The sequence below is a fragment of the Labrus mixtus genome, chromosome 9 (genome assembly GCF_963584025.1).
Source record: "Labrus mixtus chromosome 9, fLabMix1.1, whole genome shotgun sequence".
NCBI classification, from domain to species: Eukaryota; Metazoa; Chordata; class Actinopteri; order Labriformes; family Labridae; genus Labrus; species Labrus mixtus.
The window spans coordinates 911,085-928,778 of record NC_083620.1 but is presented as its reverse complement, the minus strand read 5'-3'; the positions used below and the strand labels follow the sequence as shown (position 1 = coordinate 928,778).

The 17,694-nt window shown below is 40.5% G+C and overlaps 1 protein-coding gene across 2 annotated transcripts in view; it reads left to right on the top strand.

Annotated features, from left to right (window-relative positions):
- Positions 1 to 552: 552 nt before the first annotated feature.
- The window catches only part of igsf11 (immunoglobulin superfamily member 11), an 85,519-nt gene continuing 68,377 nt past the window's right edge, over positions 553 to 17,694 (top strand). Inside the window, exon 1 of one of the 2 annotated variants that reach the window (XM_061045805.1) lies at positions 553 to 1,684. In XM_061045805.1, the coding sequence (XP_060901788.1) occupies positions 1,624 to 1,684 (61 nt within the window). In that variant the 5' untranslated portion in view covers positions 553 to 1,623. The remainder of the gene's footprint in view (positions 1,685 to 17,694) is intronic. The other variant, XM_061045804.1, reaches the window with a different exon arrangement.

The window sequence follows — 17,694 nt, the reverse complement described above, 5'->3', positions numbered from 1 at the left end:
CAGTAGCCTACATTAAGAATATTAACAGGCAAAATGTTCACACAATCCTAATTATTTGGTAACATCTGCAAAATGTAGCCTCCAGCAGTACCAACTTGACAACTTAGTTAATCTGACACAAATGTGAATTGAGAGCAGGTAAAGAAATGCGTTGATATGTAGCCTTAAGCAGTTTTTGGGGAGACACGATCACTGGACCTTTAAAGGGTCGAGACATTTCTGTGGGTATGATCCTCACATACACAGTCACATGTATTCTTTTAAGTTAATCGTTCTGTGATCGCACCGTAGACGTAGGAGGGCACGAACGTATCTCTCCCTCTCTGTCTCTCTCTCTCTCCCTCACTCTCTCTCTCTTGTTTCTCTCCCTCCCTCCCTCACTTTCTCGTTTCTCTCCCTCCCTCTCTCTCTCGTTTCTCTATGTCTCTCGTTTCTCTCCCTCCCTCTCTCTCTCGTTTCTCTCCCTCCCTCACTCTCTCTCTCTCGTTTCTCTCTCTCTCTCGTTTCTCTCCCTCACTCTCTCTCTCTTTTCTCTCCCTCCCTCCCTCGCTCTCGTCTCCGTCTCCGTCTCCCTCTCTCGGCTGGCGTCAGCGGTCTCCCAGCAACAACCAGGCTCGAGCTCATCTCAATCATCCTCTCGTGAGCGCCGTCAAGGCGCAGAAACAAACTGAGACCACAACAGGAAGAGAGGTGGAAAATAACAGCACAATGATTCTGGACGTGTTTTGTGTAGTTCATATCAACGCAGGCCTATTGGTCGTAATCTTTTTTTTATTTTTATCTTAGACTAATTTCTCAAGACAAGTTTTGAAATGACACGTCTTTCAGATATAAACATAGCCTATAGCCTATTATTTATATTTATAGCTTATATCACTTTAAAAATGTTAAACAATTTTTTTTTAAAGTGACGTAATTTCCATTTTCTGTTTCTTAGAGAATTACCTTTTAAATTGTGTTTCAGGCTACAGGAGAGTGAGAGGTGCATATACAAATCACTACTATTATGATATACACCACCGACATGCTTCACTTGTGTTTGATTTTGAAAACATCAACCGGAAGTCGTATATCTGCAAAGCTACTTTTTTGCCCCCAGGTCAGCTCATCTGCAGTAGAAGAACAGAGGAGAGATATGAAGCGCAACACGCGGGCGGAAAGATGCCAGTTTGTTTCTATGTGTAGGACACTTTTAGAGACAGTGGGTGTTCTGTTTGTAGGTCACTTTTAGAGACCGTGGGTATTCTGTCCTTCAACGGTGATTGGATTTAAGTTATTACACCCGCGCGTAAATTGACTGGAGCGGTCGAGGAGAAAAGAAGTAACCGGGAGCTACCAAAGAACGGGAGGAAAGGAGGAGTGCCTGAAGCGCTTCAAAAAGAAAGGGACGCGGGTTTGATACAAATGCCATCGGTGCAGTTTTTGTCCACGCAGTGAAACAAACAAGAGTGTGTAGAGGAGATGCCGTTGTACGCCCGTACGCTGCGTATCACCCGGACTGCTATCATGTCTGTCACATGCCTTTAGAGGGAACACTTACTTTTGTTCATTGAGCTGTGAGCGGAGCTGAGATTTCATTGAAGAGGCTCTCCATAAAACGCAGTGCATGAACATTTACGAACGATGGTGAAGTTTCACAACTCAGATCTCTGGATAGCCTGGGTGGTCATTTCCTTCATGAAGGGTAAGTTGTAGCACTTTAAACTTGTGTACGTTACCAATCCCTAACCTAAAAGTAGGCTATATGAACATTATTTTGAAAAGTAAAGAACACCCTAAAGTAGGCTATATGAACATTATTTTGAAAAGTAAAGAACACCCTAAAGTAGGCTATATGAACATTATTTTGAAAAGTAAAGAACACCCTAAAGTAGGCTATATGAACATTATTTTGAAAAGCAAAGTAATTTCTATCACGTTCCCTAATCATTTACAATCCATCTGCAGCAATTCTGCAAAAAACAGATGTATCTGGAATTAAATTGTGCCAATGGTTCAGTCTCTCAAAGCCCCCCCTCCCCTATTTGTGGAGCTGACAAATCCCCGATATTACCACATAAAGCACTGGTTTAGGATGGATTTTCCCCAGAAGTCGAAATGTCGGCTCACGCTCAAAGCATTTGGGACATTTTAGTGTCCATGTCTTTCTGCTTTCTGTAGTTACTGATTTCACTTTTTAGGATTTTGAAGCTTCACATTTGGTTTCAATTATCCTCTTTTTTTAAAACGTGGAAGTAAAGACGTGCTACAACTGTATTACTGTTTAGAAACAAATACAAAGGAGGAAGAATGACTGAAATACCAAAGATCACAGAGGCATTGCTGTGAAGGACAGCATGCATTGTGTGACAGTTCATAAGCACTGTCTTAGCATTTAGAAGACTTTTGATATTTGTTGTACACTGAAATATCAGGCACATATTGAAAATAGAACAATCTCACTTGTATGTGATATGTGATGTTATTTTTTGATTTTCTATAGACTAGTTCTATATTTCAGAGTAAGCATTCAGAGATATAATTAAAGATGGACAAAACAGCAGCTATTCATTAAGTGAGCATCACATGAGCATGATGTCATGATGTGAGCACACTTTATAGAGATGTAAAGACGCTACAACTGAAAAAGGAACGTGTCAACATTTTGGCAGAAAAGGGCAAGACGGAGCAGATACAATGCTGTAAAACTCCATCCTATTAGAGCCTTATATAAGAACACAAAAATAACTTTTCTTTTATTTATGTATACACATACACACACACACACACATCACTTTATTAGCCTTTGTAATGAGTGAAGGTAAAAGTCCGGTGAAAGAACAAATTGCTCAGCCAGAAAAAACTCAGCTGTTCTGTTCCCCGACTTTTACAGAGAGAACTTTGTTTACTGGAGAGTTCTTTCTTTCTTTCCTTTTATGTCTTGTAGGGATCTGCCAGTGTTTGTTCAAAGTCCAGAAGTAGTGACTTGTTTTGTCTGTATGAACTGACCTCCCTTTTTTAAATGTCAGACCTCTCACTGTATTGATCCTATCTGTGATTTATGTTACCAGACACTGAACTTCTTGGATTTTTAAGTAATTTTGTAGAATTGTAGAATTGTAATGATATCTTAATGGTTTTATTTATCTTGCTTTCCTTTAAAACATATTGTAATATTACAAGACAAAAGAGTAATATGCGTGAACATAATGGACATACCAGAATGTGTGTGTTTTTTTGTAGCTGTGTACGTACACTGGGTACTTAAAAAGAAACGTTTTCTAAGTCTTGAAAAGCCAAAATAATCATCAACTATGAAGGGAGAAAGTCAAATTCACAAGAGACCGGCTCAGGCATCAGCCATCTACCCATAAATGTTGAATCTGTTCTTCTGTAATAATAAATACGATCTTACAGCAGTAGTGCAGAGCTGGCTGCTTCAAATGTGAAAATGTGCCTCAAAGTTTAAGAAAAAGTTTGTGAAAGTAAGAAGAAAAGCAGCAGAGGCTTTCTGCTGATAAACAAATTGGTTCAGCTGTTGTCACAACACATCCCCCTGGCGATATGAACACAGAGATGCTCTGTCCATGATGCCCAAACTTAACGATTCACCCAGAACAACCCTCAGGGGGGTGATTCAGGGACTGATCCGGAGCTCCATTCAATACAACACTTTGATTCAAGCGGAGGTTGTGACTTTGAAAAGTCCAACTAGTTGTGTCTGTTTTTGTGTTGTGCACAATAGATCTTATAGAACATTTCAAACTTTAACACTTCAATGTTAGCGTCTCCATGCTTCTCTTGTCCAGCCAGTAAGACTCCAGTCTGCAGTTAAAGGTATAGTTGGACGAGGAGCACTTAACCACAAACACAAAACAACACAATTGAGTATTAGTTTAGCACATGACATTGATGACCTCCATGTCTGCATCAAAGCTGTACAGGCAAGTTCTCTTGTGATATCTCTGTGGGCTTGTTGCTCTGCACACAGTCATGAAATGACATAGCAACCCTGGTCTGTTTGTTGTTTACATGGTCGTCTCTGTTAGATGATGCCATTTGAGTCCATTTTCATTCAAATACAATTCATGCCATTCAGTTGCTCTGTGTTTGTGGTCGAAGTTTTTGATTATTTACAGGCCAGAAAACATCTAAGTGTCAAAGCAAAACCTGTTCTAAACTTACATTCTGTAGCTATCTCATAATGTTTAGAAGGTTCTAAATCAACAGCGTGTTTGAAGGTATAATGAAGATAAAGATAACTAAGTATGAAAAGCTTTAAGAGCAGGATCTTTATGTTCCCCTTGATTTGTAATAAAAAAATGTATTTCACCCCTTCTCTTTGTTGGAACATGCCCCGCAGGTTTAAAATCCTATTGATGCAGAATGCTAATGATAAAAAAAAATCCTGTCTGTGTCAGTTGAGTCTGATAGGTTGCGCCCCACCCCCCTTTTTCCGCCTGCTGCTAAAAAGGAGCAGCTGGAACAAGAGTGTTGGACAGATGGAACTTTCCACCTCGATTATTTTTCTCTCTAAAAATAGCTTCTCAAAAATTAAAAGACCTCTGGGACCGCTTGGAAAGTGCCTGAGTGAGCATGCGTATGCTCGTGTATGGATGATCGACAGAGGCGCAGAGAGGTGCAGCTTCAGATGATGGCTTCCTCAGATGATGGCAGCAGCAACCATCTTGGGAGCGTAGATGAATAAATGATAGGCAGATATTTGGAGAAGAGCTAGCACAGCATTCCCCCAGTCTCTTAAGCGCACACTGAACCTAACCCTAAAGAGTCCACAGTCTGCTCTGCTCAAAGGCAGTCGGCCAAGTATCTGGGCACGCGTTTGACGTGGTCAGTTCACAGTTTTTTGGGGGCGTTGGGGCCCCGGTTGTACCGTTAAAGAAAGTGGTGAATTGTTAGTAAATCTTGAGAGTGTTAGCAGGATGATGTAGTTGATTAGTTTTGAAAGATCCTGTGAGCTACTTAGTTGGAGTTAATGTTGGTGAGCCATGTGGCCGTCCTCTCATGTCTCTACTGAACTTGTCTCCTATGTCATGTTTGTAATGAAAAATGTCTTCCTGATTTCTTTTAAAGGCTTTATATGTGATTTTTTGATCCAGCAGATGTCGCCCTTGAGCACCAGCATGAAACCAAAACAACTCACGCTGCATTGTTGTGTTAGCATGCTAATGCTAGTGATCTTTATTATGCTCGTATCTTCACACTGCATGTAAATTTACCTGAAATGAGCGTGATCTAGAAACACAGTTAAGCAGTGAGTACAGTATGTTATTCTTCTTTTCTCTAGTCCCTCAATTAAACAACTTTTATACACGAGGGGAGGAGTCAGCCGGCCGTCCGGGCGATGTAAACAAACTGAAGATAGGACTCTGAAAACATCACAAACAGTGGGACTCGGGTGTTACACCCATTGTAGACAGTCATGACTCACAGAGTTATTTTCAGAGGATAAACTTGATTTATATTATATTTAAGAGTGAAAAATCAAAGCCTTTAACATTCAAGTGTGCACACTTTTGGTAACAGCACAATCTCTGTCTCATGTTTGTATTTACACCTCACCACTCTGTAGAAGTAAGAATATGTGGTATTGCGAGTGTTGTTTGAACGACTGGCCTGGCGTGTAGACTTCATGTTTTTAGTTGTTTTTGCGGATCCTTGTGCACAACAGTTGTTATCAAATGTTGTAGTCCGCACACACTTTTATGAAAACGCTAATGAAAAACAATTTCATTTTCAGTGGATGGTATACAAGTAAACGTGGTCTAAGAAAGCTGTCATGTACCAAATAGAATAACATCATATGGCAGGCATTACATCATTATTTATTTATTGATTTATTTATTTATTGTTTGTAATTCTGGCCTACAGCACCTCATTCTAAAACACTTTTATTTCCTGTGGTAGGGCTGTACGTTTTAGTTTTTATATGAAATACATTTAAATGAATAAACTCAGACCAGCTACAGGGATTCATGTTTGGTAAAGATGGTCAGGTTTTATTTAAAACACAAGTCAATCTAGATTCATGGCGTGTTCAGCAGTATCTCTGGTCAGTAACATACTGTGACAGATTGAACCATTTGGATGAAACCATCGTTCCTGTAGAATGTGCGTGCAAAAAGCCCCGAGCTTATGCATATTTGAAGCGATGTCTTCCTCATGTCAGGGCACACTGAAGATCCTCTCCTTCAAATGAACATTTGTGCTTCACTACTGGACTTTTTACAGGGCGTTGGTGACAGGCCTCTGCCAATGACATCGCTTACCTACATAGATAATGTTTCCACAAATATTCAGTCTAAAAATCTCACTTTCAAAGTTTTAGTTCAGTCAGTATGTTAGGGGTGGTAAAGTCTGTGTATGTGAACAATTATGTTCAAAACTCACTTTGTTGTATAAAGGAAAGCAAGATTAAAAAATAAGTATATTTTCGGCCTAGCTATTAAGGACTTAGATAAACCCAGCTTCTTATTCTGGTGCTATTGCTTTTCATTTGTTCACTCAAACCTTACAGAACCTAACAAAACCTTAAGCAGTCTATCCAAGTACAACAACATGAACATGAAATGTTGTAGGACCTGCATTGTGTTGGACAGTAAGAAAGTACATATTACTTGATTACTGTACATTTAAGTTAAACATTTTTAGTATCTGTACTTTTCTTGAGTAAAATCCAATTTGGAAATCTGAAAGACAATAATCTGTTTGGGTAGTGCTGCGTCTGTCTCAAGTGGTGGTGATGTACATGTCACACATCTCATGGTTGAAAGTAAAGCAAACACAGCGCTAACGTTACGCAGATCAGGCAGTTCATTTATGGGATAGAGAAGCTTTTCTTTTCATGTTTAAGTTTATGACGCTGGGAGCTAACCTCACTGCAGAGAAGTGGAAAATCAAAGGGAGCTTTAGCTGTATCAGGAATAAAAAATATTGTGCATAATTGCATAGTTCAAGAGGCCTTGCACCTACTGAAAGAATTCTCTCACTGCAGTGTAAAGCCTGGCTGGCCATCGGGTATTTTTGTTTGTTCCTATTACTGTTCTTATTATTTTGGAACTGCAAATCTTGAAATCTGTAGCATGTGAGTTTAAAAAATGTAAATAATGTTTTCTAAATATACATGTCTGATGATATACAGAATGTACACCCATGTATTCTTGGCCACAAATCTCAAAATACATTTTGAGATTTTAAAAACAAGGAGTTTGAATAGCCTACTTAAGTATATTAAAAAGCAAAATATCCGTTTCTTTCACTCAAGTAATAATTTGACTGAGCAATTTTCACTTGTATAGGATTAACATTTGAGCAGGAGTATCCATACTTGGTGTACTTAGACAAACCTGTACTGCATTGACAGCAGGCTTTAAGAATCATGCAGATCAGTTTCAGTTGTTTTATGTCAGGGTTTCCAGATACAAGTGCTGAAACTGGGACTATATATAGATATGTTCAACTGTTCTCTCTGGAGTCCTGTGGCTTTGCATCACTAATTTGAAATTGATTCTCAATCGATCCAAACAAGAACTAAATGACCTTAGAGTACTTAATGAAGCCAGAGGCTGAAGTGACTGGTGTAACACAGAGATGCTAGAAATGATTTGACCTGCTTTAAGTGTGCTCTCTGACAGAAGCACATTAAAATGCAAATGTGACAATGACGGTGTAAAAGTGGCCAGGTTTATTGCGTAATGTGTAATGACAGCAGCACATTACAAAGCACATTTTGAAATGACAAACTTAAACCTTTATCCCTGAAAAATGTGGTCGTGATTACTGACAAACAAAGCTTGAACCTGCGTGCTGGAAGTCCTGACGCCGACACTGGCTAATGGAGTTTAATCGCAGAATACTGTAAAAAGAGGAGAAAAGAGGGGAACAAAGTGAAAATGGGGACAGATTCTCCTGCATAAAACATGCCCAGGGCTTTTCACAGCCATAGGTAATTCATAAACTGGCTGTTCATAGAACACTGTATTATTGTGCCTTTGCCCCTTTAATCTTAATAAGTGTATCTTCTCTCAAAAGCTATGTACTAGAATCCCATTTCTTTAGACAGCAGGGTGGTAAATACAGCTTCAAGTAAAACCTTTGGCTTCATGTGACCTGAGATTTCATTTATAAATGTGATGTTAGCACAAAGCAGGGTCTAAAGTGGCACTTCCTATGCAAAGTGAGTGATCTATAAAAACAAACTTGATGGAAAAATGTCAAACTGGTAAGCAAACTCTGACCCAAAAGACACATTTTGGAGGCAGGGGGATTAGCGATGCAGATGTGGAGGTGTTGAATTGAAGCAAGGTTTAAGTAACTATCATATTCATTCAAACACTAGTTTAGTGCTCAGGACTGCAGTGACTTGTTTTCCATATTAACCTTTCAATATAAAAAAGATTTAAACATTTATTTAAATATAGCTTGCTAAATATTTCATTAGAACTTTCTCACCTTCACATTCCCCTGAAGGGCAGAGGAGAGGATTGTGTTGTATTGTAAATGAAGAGCTGGATGTTGAAATCAGATCAGATCCCTGTGCACAAAGACTGCAGCAGACACCCGGGTCACTACTTTACACTCTCTGCTGTCTCCTTACTCTACACCTCATCGTGCTGCTGGATAAGTTTACAAATGAGGGTCTGTGTTCACAGATCGAACATGTGTCAGATAAGATCCTCGAGTGGGGGAGGGGCAGCTGTTTGAAGTGTGCACTCTGACAAAATGTGAAGAAATCTGTGTGAGTGCTGAACACATAGAAACACTGCAGTGACACATTCAGTACATTTACAAGATGTTCACATGTTAGTCTGACTGAAATCGTACCAACTTGAATTTCTAAATCACACTAGCACACCTGGAGAATGTAGTTCAGAGTACTCTTACACCTCAACAGGGTAAGAAAACAGGACCAAGGTATCAACATGGCAACAGTACAGACATAAATGTGTCCATCTTTTCAGTGTTCGACATTCAACCGATTTGCTACTGGCAAACTTGTTCATCAATTGTTTATTATATGATGTAATAGTTCAACCAGAAGAACGTCCACGAGTAACTATCTGAAAGCTGAGTCCCCAGGTGCATCATGGGTGAAGTGAGTTGTCAAATTGAATGAATATTATCTCTAACTGTAGCTGAACTTAACTGTGCATTCGACTCAACTTTATTGATCACCCATTGGAGGAATTCTTTTATTACAACAGCTCCAATATAGAAGGTAATGTAAACACACTGGATGTATCCTGCTAACTTCATTGAGCACTGCAGCGTTACTTAACCACTGTTATGTTAAGGATATGTCCTTAAGAGAGTGAAGGGAGAGTGCTCTGGTCCCTTGTAAATGTGTGTTTACTGGCTGAGTGCAACATGTGACAAGACTCTCAAACAACTGTTGCTTTTTGCTATCTCCCAGGTGTCATTCTTATTAACACAGTTCACAATTCCCTGGTTTATTTATATTTGCCTAAATCCCCATGCATGTCTCTCTTTCCTCCTTCTATCCTTGGATTTGTTTCTTGGTTTTATTTTATTTTACTCATTTCAGAATTTCCCTGACTTTGCTTTTTTCATTTTTCACTTTCTTTTTTTCTGTGTCTCTCTTCCACACACTCTTAATGTCTCTCTGTATGTGCTTTCTTTTCTGTGTCCTCCCACACACTCAACACACAAATTACTTTCCAGGGATGAAACTGAAAAGTGGTCCCCACTTGTTCTATCCTTGCGTACGACAAATGAGCATGTCAAATCTGATGCATTTGAACAGCCAGGAGGAAGTGCGTGTTAAGGCACAAAAGAGAGAGAAAGATAGACAGAGAGAGAGAGGGATTAGAGACAGAAGAGAGAGAGAGCGAGCGAAGAGGTCCCATCTGTGCATTTTTACAGCAGACTTCACCATAACAGTGTGGCTGTTTTATCCCATAGAACCTGAGGGGGCACAGGTGGAACTTTACAAACTCAGGGAAACACATTTACACAATTTATTAATGCACACGCATCATCATAACAATAAAACACTTATAAAATACTACATACATTGAAATAAAAAGACTTTCCATTTGTTTATACAAAGAAATGTGATATTCTACATTATTGTACAACAGGCTTCTCACCCCGGCTCTGCCTTCCCTCTCCTCTCTCTACAAACTCTTTGCTCTGTTTTTCCCTTTTCTCTTTTTACATGTGGGTATTATGAGCAATGACAGCTAGCATGGAGAAGGTTGTTCTAGGACGCCGGAGCTAACTATGAAGCCTCTTTGAGGTGTTGTGTACGGTGGCCGGTAGGGGTCAAACGATCAGCCACTGATGCAACGACATAGATTTAGAAAAACGCCCAGCATATATAGAAACACTGCACATTCAAAAGCAAATGCAAACTACCACAACAAATGTAAAGACACAAACGCGCTGCAAATAGGCAAAATAACTGCAGAAGCGTCAAACGCGCTGGAAGTACAGAAACAAAACTTAAGTCAAAACACAGACAACCAGAAAACAACTGCAAACACAGAAACGCTGCAAGTTAATCCTTAAACTGAAGTGCTCCAGGCCTGTAGGGGCGCTGTGGATCTGTTTATTTCGGTTTATTTACGGGAGAGAGTAAGAGAGACAGCTAGGAACAGAAAGTTATGATTAGATAGGGAAGTTGTATCGTTGAAAGACACGGGATAACTTCAATGTTACTGGCGCCGTTGCCCGGCTTGAGTAGGCGTTTCTGTGTTTGCAGTTGTTTTCTGGTTGTCTGTGTTTTGACTTAAGTTTTGTTTCTGTACTTGCAGCGTGTTTGACGCTTCTGCAGTTGTTTTGCCTATTTGCAGCGTGTTTGTGTCTTTACATTTGTTGTGGTAGTTTACATTTGCTTTTGAATGTGCAGTGTTTCTATATATGCTGGGCGTTTTTCTAAATCTATGTCGTTTCATCAGTTGCTGAGCGTTTGACCCCTACCGGCCACCATAGTTGTGGGCCTTACTTGATGAAACATTGGTGAAGGGAGATTCCACACTAATGGCCATGTGGTAGAACAGGTAGTAGTTGGTGCATAAAATGGAAACATGGTTTGTTAAAAGGTGTTGCTGTCAGGGTTGAGGTTGCCTCTAAGGGCCATATGGTAGATTATGTGATGAATCAGCAGGGCAGGGAATCATTGGGAGGAGGGGTTTCTTCTTGTGTTTTATTCCGAATCACTCAGAACAATTTATCAGATGTCTGAAATACAGCATTAACATTTCAACTAGCAGAAACGTTCATGTTCTCCTTCCCATGTGGAGAGGACGCTGGTGTGTACATCGCGCCTTCTCAATCTAATTGATTTTGTGTCGATTTGAGCTTTCTCTGTATAAGTAACTGTGGACTACTCAGTTACTTCCTGTCTGTTCTAACCTTTTCCCAGTCCTTTGTAGCTCACAGGTCACTGGTTTTGATGGTTGTAAACTTGTGGCTCTATATTCACATGGAGACTGACAACAGGCTGTTAGCCTCCTAGCTAGCTGGCATAGTGGTTATCTGTCCACTGTTGTACTGAGCACTGTGGAATATTTACCTTGATATACACAGACTGGACTGATTACAGATAGGACAGGTTTGTCCTGGCGCTCCCCGGTTGTCGAATTAGTTTTAATGAATGAATCCATAAGTTCATCTGTCTGCTCCACATACCCACTTACAACCCTATGGTCGACTTCAGTATTCACGTGCACTCCAGTTGCACATTTGCCACTGTATTCCTGTCACTAGTGGACTGTTTCAACATCGCACAGCACGTTTGAGGTCCCACCCAACTCAGTGGTCACACACTGGAGAGCGCTCAGCAGGTACAAGGTGATCCAGAACCAGAAAGAACCATCATGTTCATGAACATTCAAACAGTTCATCCACTGAGCTGAATCACACAATGATCCTCCTGTTACCATGCTAGATGGCCTGTAGACATACTTTTTATTTTTTACTCTTATCCTAGTGTATATTTTAATATTACGTTTGTATTTATATGAAATATGTTTTTCCCTCTAAATTTATTACATTTGGGGCGCTGGTGGCGCAGTGGTTAGTGCGCGCGCCCCATGAATGGAGGCTGTCATCTCAAGCGGCTGGCCCGGGTTCACTTCCCACCTGTGGCTTCTTTCCCGCATGTCGTTCCCCACTCTCTCTCCCTGATTTCCGACTCTATCCACTGTCTTATCTATCCGTTAAAGGCACAAAAAGCCCAAAAATAAATCTTTTAAAAAAAAAATGTATTACATTTTTGCAATTTAGCATTTTGCTAAAAACACTGAGAGCAGCTCATCTTGTGCATGGTTAAATGTTACAGTATGTCCATTTCAAATAAACAAATAGATTATTTAATTAATGTGAGTGGGGATGTCCACAGACTACAGCAGGTTGTGAGGTGACGTTGTTATTGTTAAATTACCTGCAGACACCGTTTGACCGGATCACACGTGTTCCCGACTCGGTCCGTAAGGATCAACTGTGTGCAAAGGTGCACATGGTGGCTGCTGCTCGTGTGTGTGTGTGTGTGTGTGTGTGTGTGTGTGTGTGTGTGTGTGTGTGTGTGTGTGTGTGTGTGTGTGTGTGTGTGTGTGTGTGTGTGTGTGTGTGTGTGTGTGTGTAGCAATATATGTTGGTGTATCTCAGCTCACAGTCATGACAGCAGAGAGAGGAGCAGGGAGAAGTAGCTGCAGCTACATAAAGAGCGCTTCATACTCATAGAATAGTTTTTACTGCTCTGTGGTGGATAGTCCTCTGAAATGTACTCGCCAAACTGAAAATCTACCTGCATTTGGTGCTTAGTGGGTGTTAATTTCAGACCCTATAGGAGCAAGGCACCGCAATAGGAGTAGTGGACCTTCTCTCTCTCTCTCTCTCTCTCTCTCACTCACTCACTCTTACTCACTCTCACTCTCTCTGTCTCGCTCGCTCTCTCGCTCACTCTCTCTCTCTTTCTCTCTCTCTCTCTCTCTCTCTGCTGATGTGATTCTGCTCTCTTGGTTTTGCTAGTCAAGAGGGATTTTTTTATGTTGTCCTCGCATGCTCTCTCTCGCTCTCTCTCTCTCGTGCACTCTCTCTCTCGCGCGCGCGCGCTCTCTCTCTTACTCTCTCGTGCACACAGCAATTTTATGAATAAATGAACAATTCAATAAAATTAAATATACTTGGGCGGCCAGGTGTCATCACTGTTGTGTAGTCTCTTAATGATTGTTAATAATTCTTTAAGTAAGTCTGGAACATGAACTCATTTAACCTTTCTCACACTTTTCATAATTGAACATAACAAAAGTCCAAATAAAATCAAACTTCGACAGTATCTAACTGCCATGTCGTGATGTATTTTCTTACTGAAACAGGATAGAAACAAATCTTAAGATAGAAGGCGGGACATATTGTTAAGATGAATTTGATTGGATTGTTAGCTTAGACAAAGCTTTGTCGAAAATTAGTAAACTCCCTTGAGTGCAGGATGAGTCATCAGGCATTTATAAGTTTTACAGGAAGATAACATTCAGTCATTTTGGTGTAAAAATACTCAGATAAGGCTTGATTGAAGTAAATGTGACAGATAATAGTAGATAAATGAACATTTAACACAGGAACTGGCAAAAAGTGTCATTTTAAAGATCCATTATAGAGCTATACCAGCGTAAACTGCTCTTTTCCCTCTGTCATTCTACAGGTTTTTTCCTGTCCTTTTATTTTTATATTTTTACGTGAACATATTTCCTCTAACACACTTGTAAATGGACTTGAGCTTATATAGCACTTTTATAGTCTTCCAACTACTCAAAGCACTTTTACACCACATGTCACACCCTTTCACACACTGATGGTAGTGATGATCACTATGTAGTATCATCCATCAGAAGTAACTAATCCCATTCATACACCACCACAGCACCACCCAGCAATTTGGGGTGAAGTGTCTTGCCCAAGGACACATCGGACATGTTGCCCAGCTGGGGATCGAACCCTCGACCTTCTGGTTGAGAGGTGACGACTCTACCAATTGAGCCACAGCCACAGCTTGTATTTTATTTTATAACTAACCTATTTTGTCACCCACTAAGGCAGCGTTGTAACAATATAAAGGGGATGGATATCATGCTGCTGTGATGACAAGGAGGGAAACACACTCCAACACATACTGCTCAGTATTTCAGTGTGCTCAATAAGGAAATCCTCTCGGCCCCTTGATAGATAAATATATTGATGGAAATTTAATAAACCAACAAAATATCACATATAGACACAAATATACAAACACATGCATTAATATCATAAGGTTATTAACAGACTTAAGTGATTTTACCAGTTACTATCAAACCCACTGAGACAGTGTTTGTTTGTTTGTTTGTTTCATTTCTCAATGATCCTACCAAAAGCTTTCTTTTAGTACATCTCATGTACTGAAGCAGTTTAAATATTCTCACCAGACTAACATCATGTTGCTCTGTGAACCTTTTTTCTCACATGACATCAACTGCAGGAAGGGCTAAGTATAGAAATACATTAGCCCCTTTTCCAGATTACTAACCTGGAGAAATACACTTACTGACGGTATGAATAAAAAGGTGAACCGTTTTATGATACATATTTCAGGATATTTGTTCCAGTACCAGCTGACTGTGTGCTCATTAGCATACAGACTTAATGAAAAAAAACTGGAAATACACATTGTTGAACAGCTGATAAAGCTTTTGTATACTTCAATAATACTGACAATGCAATGGACCTATAAAGTACTTTTCTGAATACTCAAAGAAGCTTAACAACAAAACAAAGAATACAAAGATGAAATAATCTAAGAGAAGGGGGATAAGAACAGAATGTGTCAGTAGTTTTAGTTGATGTTGAAGAAGTGAGTTTTTAGCGATTTCTTGAGGATTGGGAGTGAGGGGGAGTCATTGATGTTTTTTGGGAGTGAGCTTCAGAGGGTGGGAGAAGGCCCTTCCCCCCAGGGTGGGTGGTTAGTCTTGCAGTGGTGGGACCGGAGAGTGTGTGTGGGAGTGTGCTGGTGAAGGAGCTCAGACAGGTAGGGGGGAGCCAGGTTGTGGAGGGCTTTGTAGGCGATAATAAGGTTTTTAAAGTGGATACACCCGGGGAATAGGGAGCCAGTGTAAGTTATGAAGGACATGGTAGTTGTGGTCACAGGTGTGGGAGTGTATGAGAAGGCAAGCAGCAGAATTCTGGATATATTGTAGCTTCTTAACGGTATAAGACTATTGCAGTAGTCCAGTCATAAAGGGATGAATGCGCAGATGAGGGTCTCAGCAACTGAAAAAAAAGAGGGATGGACGGAGGCGGGCAATGTTTCTGAGATGGGAAAAGGCTGTTTTGGGGCTGTGTTTGATATGTTGGGTGAAGGAGAGGGTTTGATCAAAGTTGACACTGGAGAAGTTCTGGGTGGATTTGATGAGGGATTTAGAACAGATTACGATGACTTGTTAAGTTTTAGAAAGTTGGATTGAAGTCAGGATTTTATTTCAATGATACAGTTGGTGAGGATAGAGTAAGTGGCAGGAGTGATGGCTTTTGGTGCAACATGGAGCTGGATGTCATCGGCAAAGCAGTAAAAATTAAATCCATGATGGTGGATTATGTGACCAAGGGGGAGCACTTACAGGATGAAAAGGAGGGGTCTGAGAACTGAACCTTGGGGAACACCTTGGGAGAGGGGAGCAGTCCCCCACTGCTCCCCCACTGTATACAGTTGTTAATGCTGATGAACTAATATCTGTCAGAGAGATTTTATATGAGCACTGTTGGCTGATTTATTCTTTGTTTCCATTACAATATTCTGAAATGTACCAACCTGATGCTTCCCCGCTTCTCATCTTATTAGCTATGGCTGATGATCCATGCAGCTTGTCTCCTAAGAGGTGATTTGTGAATATGGAACAATGTGTAAACTATTAAGCCAAAGCCCAAATCATCTGCTAAGATGGGCTTTGGGAAAGATTATGTATGTCATTTGGTCTGTGACCCTGGTTTATAGATTTGAGATAGCTTTGGCTTTATTTGATCAGTTCAGTGACACACCAGCAAGACCTCACGTGGGTACACACACACATAGGTTGCACATAGTGAAAGACAAGCTCGATTCAGTGAGCGGGCCACTGTTTGTACCAATTAATGTATCTTTCATTTTCTAATTTTTATGTAGTGTTTGTAAAAGCGGAGTGACAAAAACATAACAAACTTGAAGGGATTGCAATAATGCCAACAGGTTATAGCTACCTGCTTGCATTTCTGAAGATACAGCCTGGTAGGATATGCTCTGCGGCAATTTGTATTCTGATTAGATACCATAAGGTTACAGGGCAATTTTTCATTTTTTGTCTTTGTCTCTCTTACCAAAAGTGCTTCAAAGGACCAAAAGAATACAAAATAAAAAAATAGTGGGAACTGTGTCTGTAAAAAGTGGAGCCAGAAAAACAGAATAGCACAGCATGTGTGCGCGTGTTTGTGTGTGTGTGTGTGTGTGTGTGTGTGTGTGTGTGTGTGTGTGTGTGTGTGTGTGTGTGTGTGTGTGTGTGTGTGTGTGTGTGTGTGTGTGTGTGTGTGTGTGTGTGTGTGTGTGTGTGTGTGTGTGTGTGTGTGTGTGTGACGGTGTGTGTGTGGGTGTCATATCTTGTCTTCATTGTTCTTCATTGTTGGAATACAACCTAAGTGATTCATAAAATCATCCTGCCTCTTTTGTTTTCTCAACACTGTGAGACTGTGTAAAGACACACACTGGGACACTAATATCATTCCATTGTGTGGCTTAGTGTAGAGTACAAAGGTTTAGTGATGGCAGAGCTTTACTGCTGTGTAGGACTATTGTGTACGGTGGCCTGTAGGTGCATAGGCTTACCCACAATTCACACATACTCCGTGCGCGCCGCGGTCCATCAGCGCCATGGTTTTGCTCCGTCGGACGGCCCATTCACACTGGATCCGTTTCTGGGACGTCAGCGCAGCAGATCTCACTCATGACTCATCACAGGAGAACTACAAGATGCCGCGGGAATAAAGAGAAAAACATGCAAAGAACATGTTGCTTTGTCTTTCTGAGGATGAATTGTTGTTAATTCGGTTCCTGTTTTGACGTAATGTTGATAAAGTGATGAAAAATAGGATCGCGAGTCCGTATATTGTGTTTTATTTTGAAATTAACCGGATGTTCTGTGCGTTTCCTTGTCTGACTTCCTGTCCGGGCTGTCATATTCTGTCCAGCTTGACTTTCCGCCTTCAGCGGACTCCGGTGAAAATAGGCTCGCTGTGTATTTGAAACAGAGCAGACTGTAGTGAACACAATGATTGACTAGAGTGGAAGCTAAATACAACGTAGTGTGTGGCGCTGACGGACTGCGGCGCGCACAGAGTATGTGTGAATTGGGCTTTACAGCTGAAATGGCGTACAGTTAGAGAAATGCACAGCATGTAAAAACAATAAGATATATTGTGTGTGATGCATGGTACACCCTGGACAGGTCACTTACAGGGATGACATCAAGTCATAAAAATGTCGCAAAAGCAAATTGACATCTCCTCCCAGAAAATGCTTTAGTTCATTAGAACTTTCTTTAGTGTCAGACTAATAGAGTTTAGCTACAATGGTTATTTGTGGTGTTGTGGCAAAATATTCAAACTGAAACCTGAAGACATATGATGCTATGATGTTAAGTGGACCACTCGGCCTAAAATAGTAGTGGTGTAGGGGGT